Source organism: Tupaia chinensis, unplaced genomic scaffold (assembly GCF_000334495.1).
Source record: "Tupaia chinensis unplaced genomic scaffold, TupChi_1.0 Scaffold000170_1, whole genome shotgun sequence".
In the NCBI taxonomy this organism is placed as follows: Eukaryota; Metazoa; Chordata; class Mammalia; order Scandentia; family Tupaiidae; genus Tupaia; species Tupaia belangeri.
Window position 1 is genome coordinate 1,215,581 of NW_006159645.1, and position 8,283 is coordinate 1,223,863.

At 52.7% G+C, this 8,283-nt stretch overlaps 1 protein-coding gene across 1 annotated transcript in view; it reads left to right on the plus strand.

Annotated features, from left to right (window-relative positions):
• Positions 1 to 6: 6 nt before the first annotated feature.
• Positions 7 to 8,283, plus strand: part of MTURN (maturin, neural progenitor differentiation regulator homolog) — a gene marked incomplete in the record, with an annotated part of 35,214 nt that continues 26,937 nt past the window's right edge. Inside the window, 1 exon segment of the mRNA XM_014586930.1 lies at positions 7 to 157. Coding sequence (XP_014442416.1) covers positions 31 to 157 — 127 coding nt within the window.

The window sequence follows — 8,283 nt, forward strand, 5'->3', positions numbered from 1 at the left end:
GAGGGAGCGGCGCGGGCGCGGCGGGCCACGATGGATTTCCAGCAGCTGGCCGACGTTGCGGAGAAATGGTGCTCCAACACGCCCTTCGCGCTCATCGCCACCGAGGAGACCGAGCGCAGGATGGATTTCTACGCCGACCCCGGCGTCTCCTTCTACGGGTGGCCGCCGCGGCCGCGTCCCTGCGCCCTGCTCCCGCGCGGTGGCCAGGCTGGGCGCCGAGGCGGTGGGGGGCGTAACCGCCTCCTGGGATGGCACCGGGCCGGGCCGGGCCGGGCGCGGCCGTGGCCGTGTCAGCTCCCCGGGTGGGGCCGGGTGGGCGAGGGCAGGGTGCCCCGAGGATGCGGGCAGCCAGGCTGGGGCGGGAGGTGTGGCGTCCCCTGAGTCCTCCCCTTACGCCCTGCGGCTGCTGTTTCGGGGACGCCTTCCCGCGGCCCGTGCCCCGTGCGTGGTGCCTGGCTCCGAGCATCCCGAGGGTGTACCCTGCGCCGCACCAGCAGGGCGGAGGTTGTCCTCTCGCAGGATACGAAGTCTGGAGCTCCCTCATTCCTGGCGCCCGGTCCGGGTGAGGAATCCCGTTCCCCTCTTGGTGCGAAGACCCAACTCCGAACTGCCCCGCCCAGGAGAAGCCTGGACCCGGTCCCCGTGTGTTATTCCTGCGCTGCCTGTTTGGACACAAAGCCTGTGTCCACTCTGGCGGTGCCCGATCTCCTGGACCTTCTTTGCGGAATTACACTCCCGATCTTAAAATCGCACTCGCGCGTGCGCATACATCACACACACACACACACACACACACACACACACACACACACGCCTGTCCCCCTTGCCCTGGTTCATCCACTGCTCCTCGTTAGCTGCCAGCCGGGTGTGAGTGTGACTGTCCTCGCGGGTTGTGTCCGGCCCTGCCAAGCCCATCGGCTTTTCCAGATGAGGAGGGATCCCCCTCCAGAGCTCGGAGGGACTGGGAGCTGGAACTGCGGTGGCCCAGCCCTCGACTTGGCATCCTGAGCCCACTTGGGATCTCGGCGCAGGCGGGTTAGGGAGGATGCGGAGGGCAGGGGAGTTGGGTGAAAGACCGGGCGAGGGTGGCGCTCCGTAAGTGTTTGCAAGGACGGGAAATAAATAATGGTCCCCAAATGTAAGATGGAGGCGGCCGTGGGCGCGGGTTACCGTGTGGTCGCCGGCCTGAGCCTGGAGCTGGCGCTGCTGCGGACGGAGGTGGGGCGGCGCGGAGGCGCGGCTGGCGTGGGCTCCTCAGGTGGGGGAGACAAAGGCGCCGGCTGCGGCGCCCCACCACCCTGGGGAAGTTGGCGGAGTTAGGCTGCAGGGCCGCCCTCTTCGCCCTCTTCGGATCGGTGAGACTGGGCGGTGAAGTGAGCCCTCCCATCACCGCTCTCTCGCAGCGGGGAGGAACCGGGGAGGAACCCACCTGGGCGCAGCTGGGGGACTGTCCTCTAGAGGCTTAGCCCCAGGGAACGACCGATCGGAGTTCACTCCGTGACTAGTTACCCCCTGAACTCAGTTTCCACATCTCAAATGGGGATAATCCCAGCACTCAGGTGGTCATGTAGTTACAGCACCCCAGGCCCCCTGACACACAGCAAAGGCTCAGCAAATTTGACTGCGGAGATCTTGGGTTCCCGGAGTCGAGAGCTTATCTTTTTAAACAGCCTCAGTTTCCTCATCTGTAACATGGAGTTAATCAGAATGCCCCCATCCCAGGGTACTAGTAAAGAGCGAGGAAGCGGTTAATCCACATTAACTGTACCTAAAATAAATAAGTGTGATCATGGGAAAGAGAGGGCATTAACAAGGGCTCCACACCACTGGAGAAGTGTAAGGAAGTCCCAGGGTTCTAGTCAAAGGGTGGCAGGCCCAGCTGACTGAACGCTGGGGTTTGTGTAGGCTTCCTCCCTGTCATGTCCTTCCCCTTCCCCGCAGTGTGAAACAGGGCAGGGATCGTTCCTGGTTCTGGGTTTATAGGGGACAGTCCCACTCGGCCTTCTTGCTGGGACTGAGAAGAGCAGACCCAAAGAAATACTCCCAGGAGATCAAGTGGACAGAAGAAATCAGAAGGCCTGACTATTTATATCAAAGCATCATTTCCGAACGTTTCTCGCAAGCGTTTTACCAGGCCACGCAAATTTTAGAGACTTTCCACTAGTGTGAAGAAAACGCTTGACAGCATTCATTCACTGACAATTTAAATGAAACAGGTAAGGAAGGCAGGAGATGGAGGGAGGCGGGAATGACTCCTTGGAACTTTCTCAGAGTTTCTGGAGGCATAATGGATAAAATACCAACCACATGAGTTTTCTTAGCCAAACCTCATCTGCCATAGACCTTGTCTGGCTAGCTGTTATTTGCCTCTGAAATGCCCTACTCTGATTCCTTTTCTTTTCCCAGGAAAATCTGTTAAGTGTTAGAAGAAATTTGAGAGGATAGAATCATTATTTAAAGCATTGGTTAACAATGAAATTTATATAGCATTTCTTCACCGAGGAGAAAATATTTTCACATCATTCATTCATTCAACAAATGTTTATTGTGGGCTTACTCCTTGCTTGGGGCTACGTGTCCTGGCGCTCCTCAGCTGGGTTGGTGTCCCCAGCTGAGAAGCAGTGTGAGGAGCCCAGGACCTGGAGTCAGCCTACTTGAATTAGTGTCCTAGGCCCCCCCCTTTTTTTTTTCTTTTTTCAAAATGTATTTAATCATTCTTTTAATTTGACCAGAGGGAGACACCGAAAGAGAGGGAAAATGAGAAAGCAAGACACCAGGTCCAGGACTCAAACCCTGGTTGACCATGTGGGAGTGTCCAGCACTTTAAGCACCATGCCACCTGCTGGTTCCCTCAGCCCCGCTCTTCTGTGTGCCTGGGCAAGTTACTTAATGTTTTGTGCCGTTGTTTCCACATCTGTAGGCTCAGGGATGATAATATTGGGTCGTCGGAAAAGTCATGATGTATTTTTGCATTGACAAACACATCATGACTTTTCTGATGCCCCGATATCAGCACCTCTCTGGCTAGGGGGTTTGGGAACAGTGCCTCACTTACACCAAGTGCTCCGTAAATGTTAGCCTGTCTTCCTGTTTTTATCTCTGAATGTCACCACCACCCATCTAGCTGCTCATGTAAAATATCCAAGGGACAGTCTTTCTTTTTCTTTCTTTTTTTTGATAGAGGTTTTAGCTTTAGGGTGTATGTGCTTGCCAGTCAGAGAGAGAGAGACAGAGACAGAGGCAGTGAGAGAGAGAGGGAAAAATCACCTCCTGAGGGGATGGCCACGCCGCCATCTCTTCTTCATTCCCCTCTTGGGATCTTGGGCATGCCCGCACATGCGCCCAACTAGTGTTTCAAGCCTTCAGATGTGGGACTCGAACTGCAATTGGCTATGTGGGAGTCCAGCGACATAACTGCTGTGCCATCTGCTGGCCTTAAGGGACATTCTTAACTCCATTCTTTGCTGCTACCGGCATCCAATTCATCGGGATTCCGCCAATGTCACCCTCAAAATACATGCATTGCCCACCTGTTCTCCATCCCCATAACTGTCACACACATCTGAGCCACTGTCATTTTCGTCTTGCCTCCTGGTTTATGACCCCCACCCTAAGCCAGTCTCCACCCAGCTGTCACTTGGCACCCGTTTAACATACAACCCACTTCTATGGCTGATGGCTCATCCCTTTTATAATAAAACCTAATCCCTTGCCCTGGCCTCAAGCCCTCACATGCTCTGTCTTCCTGCCACAGTGGCCTTTCTCGTCCTCACATGCAAGCCCCTTCGTGCCTCAGTGCTGTGCTCACCGCCTGGAACACTCTCTTTTAAAAATAATTATTTTAACATTATTATCATCTTCCAATTTGACCAGAGAGAGACAGAGAGAGAGGGAAAGTGAGAAAGGAAGCCACCAGGTCCAGGACTTGAACCCTAGTTGGCCACATGGGAGTCCAGCACAGTGGCCTTTCTCGTCCTCACATGCAAGCCCCTTCGTGCCTCAGTGCTGTGCTCACCGCCTGGAACACTCTCTTTTAAAAATAATTATTTTAACATTATTATCATCTTCCAATTTGACCAGAGAGAGACAGAGAGAGAGGGAAAGTGAGAAAGGAAGCCACCAGGTCCAGGACTTGAACCCTAGTTGGCCACATGGGAGTCCAGCACCTTTAACCACCACACCATCTGCCAGCCCCTGCCTGGAACACTCTTGCCTCATATCGGTACATGACTGGCTCCTTTCTGCCATTCGGCCTGGGAGAAGCCTTCCTGAGCCCAGGCCCCCTCACCTCGCCCTCTGGTTACCACAGTACTCAGTACTCACTGCTGTCTCTGTTTTCTGCCTCCCCACTGGTCTTCAGTGCCACCAGAGCAAAGACATGGTCTCTGTTACCGCATTTGTGTGCTAGATAGTCTCAAGCAGAGTAAACTCTCAATAAATGTTTGTTGAATGAATGAATGATGTGAAAATACTGAGTTGAGCAAAGCTGAGTAAATGTCACTGTTATCCCAGCACTTGGAGCAGAGTCAGAATGTGATACCTGCTCAATATTTATTTGTAGGACTGAATGAATGGGTGAACAAGCTACAGTCTGGTTGAATTTCAGGAATTCAGCTTCAGAGAGCAGTAACAGTCGTAACTATCACGTGGGCTCAGTTGCTGTGGATCAGACAGTTCTGAGCACTGCGTGGGGAAGGACTCCGTGGCTCTGAGGGATCTCACAAGGTATTCTGTACAGTTGCCCCGTTTGGCACATGGGGAACCTGGAGCCTAGCAGATCGACTGCCTTTCCCACCGTTACATGATACAGCTGAGCTAGCCCAGTGGCCTAGTGGTTAAAGGAGCCAGGCCCCACATGGCCAACCGTGGTTCAAATCCTAGTCCCGGGGCCTTGAGAGACACCCCAGGTACATGTACATAGAAGCCCCAAATCCTGACAGGATGGAGAAATGGAGAAGGGATTGCAGATGATCACGCCCAACCCCCCCGCCACCCCCCACTTCTCTCTGGCCAGCATGCATGTCACGTCCTCTGGCAGTTAAAAACAGCTTGTAGTAGCTCTGTGTGGAATATATCTCTGTAGGAGTGACGCCAGGGGACCAACCCAGACTGCTCAGGAACGGCTTCCTGCTGGGCCTCACAAAAATTCTATGAGTTGGCAGCCAGCAGGTGGCGTGGTGGTTAAGGGCTCTGGACTCCCACATGGTCAACCATGGTTTGAGTCTCAGACCTGGTAGCTTGCTTTCTTACTTTCTCTCTCTCTCTCTGTCCCTCTCTGGTCAAATTAAAATAAATGAATAAATAAAGTTTAAAAATAATTCTTTAAAATACAATTTGGTGAGGGGAGTATTACTAGTCCCATTTTACAGGAGAGGAAACTGAGGCTCAGGAACCCCTCCAGGACTACCACTGAGCAATCACAGAGGACTGGAGCCCAAGCCTGGAGGCCTGTCCTTTCCACCAAACAGAACAGCCCACAGGCAGGATCAGGCCAGTCGCTCTGGAGGCCTGGGAACAAGGACCTCTTTGTGTCAGCTGTGCCCTGACCCTGGCAGCTCCTGGGTCCCTTGTACACTCCTTCCCTCCCTCTCTTCACGGGTCATCCCCTCCTCCCTGTCCGTTCTCTCTCAGTGGCAGGTGCTGGGTAGACCAGTGCGCTCCCCCGTTCTACCACTCTGCCATGGTCCCAGGGCACTGTCAGGGCTGAGGAGTGCGCTGTCGGCCACCAGCTGTGCTAGATGGGCAGAGGGCACATGCGTGTGCACACGTGCACGTGTGCTCTTGGACATGGGAGCACAGCTGCTCTCCTTCCTGTTCTAGGTCAGGGCCGGCGCTGTCCTTGCTGGGACGTGGGTCATGACTGCAGGACAGAGGGTCTCGCTTCTCTTGCTGCCCTCCTTTTTCTGGCAGTCCATTAGAAACAAAGGGGGCTGGCCCCTGGACTAGTGACTGAGGGAGCTAGATCCCACATGGCCCAGTCCCGTGTCCCAGGACCCACACTTGCTGCTTGAAAAACGTGCTGGCTGTGTGTGTGCATGCCCCAGACCCCGACACCCCTAGGGGGATGCTTTCTCCCACCCCCTCTCTGTTTCTCTATCTTTCTGTGGTGAGTGCATAAGCCCTCTCTTGCAAATTGACATAAGTAAAGATGTCTCTTTATTAAGAAGGCTTGGGACCAGCAGTTAGCGTAATGGCTATGTCGCTGGACTCCCACATAGTCGACCGTGGTTTGAGTCCCGGATCCGGTGGGTTAAACTCAGGCCCGGCGCATGTGCATGTGTGCCCAGGATCCCGAGAGGAGAATGGAGAAGGGATTGCGGCGTGGCCATCCCCCCTGGGGGGGTGATTTCTCACTTTCTGTCTCTCTGTCTGTCTGGCAAGCGCATGCGCCCTATAGCAAAAACCTCTCCAAAAAAAAAAAAAAAAAAAAGAAGGCTTGTGTGATTTAATTTTATGTATGTGTGGGTATGTAGAAAACAGGACTTCAAAAAGCTTATGGAAAAAATGGAATTAAAGTATAAATTGAGTGCAGATTTTTGAAATCCATAGTTTTCTTATGTTATCATGAACTTTTTAAAGGCCCTTTGTGTGTGTGTGTGTGTGTGTGTATGTGTGCATGTGTGTATTTTCCCCCTTTGTGGTCTAAGCATGTTTTTTTTTTTTTTTTTTTTTTTTTGATTTCCTGTAGGGGACATATGCTTGACAGAGAGAGGGAAAAGAAGGAAAGTGAGAAAGCAAGCCACCAGGTCTGGAACTCAAACCACAGTCGGCCATGTGGGAGTCTAGCGCCTTCACCACCACGCCACCTGCCGGCCCCACATGTCTCTATTCTTAACTATGTGATCAAGTAACATTTTCATTTAGAAGGAAGAAAATGTAGTGCTATCGGATCATGTTTGCATGGTGATACAGAGGAGAGGAGCCACTTCCGTATCTCCTGTAAACTGCCCTCAGTTTCCTCATCTGTCACACGGGACGATAGCCTTACCTTACGTTATCGTGAGGGTCACAGGAAGAGTGGCGTGTGTGAGTGTCCTGCCACGGCTGCATGTTATATTCATAGAGGCTATTTTAGGGAAGAAGACAGTCCTGCGTATACTTGGGGGTCAGTAATCCTCAGGGAGTAAATTTAGGTTAATAAGAGTTCAAGTTGATGGCGGTCAGCCCTTCTTGGGACTCTGCAAAATGAGAGCCAAGGTAAGATGGTCTCCTGATCTTTAGAACTATCCCGTGAGTCTAATTATGTTCTGTCACTTTTACAAACGAATGAGCCAAGGCTCCTCTGACCATCTCACAGAGCGCTGCTGGGAGCATGTGCACCTCTGTCCACGTCCTGGAGTTGCCCCTTGTTTCCCACGTGACCATGAGCAAGTTACTTAACCTTTCTGAGCCTGTTTCCTCCCTGGTAAACCAGGTCAGTGGTTGACATGCAGAGCAGGCTGGTCTTGGCATGACTGGCTATGTTCTTCCCACCCTGTGCACACACGTGGGTGCCAGGAGGTGGCTTGTGGCTTTTATCTTCTGCTAAACATCCTGTGGACAGGAGTCAGTTTTGGATTAAGTTATACTGATTCGAATGGACCCCCTGGTACTGAGAATGGCCAAAAACACACACTTTATTACTATAGTGAGGGCGAGGCCCATAGCAAGGCCCTTTGATTCAGGTATTTGTGTCCAGAGAGGAAATCAGGTGAGTGTTTTGTTGTTGTTGATTTTTTTTTTTAAGGTTTTGTCCAGTGTGCTCACTGGAGAGGAGACAGAGACAGTGAGAGAGGAAGTGAAATAACTCCTCTGAGGGGATGGCCAAGCAGCAATTGCTTTGCCTTCATTCTCCTGGGACCCTGGGCGTGCACACACACATGCACAGAGTGATTTTCAAGTCGCTGGGTCTGGGACTTGAACCACGACTGGCCGTGGGGGAGTCCAGTGCCTCAACCACTGTGCCACCTACAGGCGAGTGTACTTAACTCCCCTGCCACCCCCAGCCTACCTGGACACCAGGAAGCAGCAGCACACCCACCAGGACTGCGAGGAATAGCACCGCACAGGCTTTGCCCCCAGACATTTCTGCAGATGGAGTTTCCTCCATGATCTGATGCCACTTCCGGACAAACTGGGCATTCTGTCTCCACTATAGCCAGCAAAGAGGTGCTCCTTTTCCCTCTTGGCAGAGGAGATGGACATGGTTGCGTAGTCTTAAGCTTTTGTCATAAACTCGTTCAGTGAGGCCCCTGATGGTCTGTTCTCAAATCTCAGTTCATCCTAGAGACTTCCTGTAGGAAA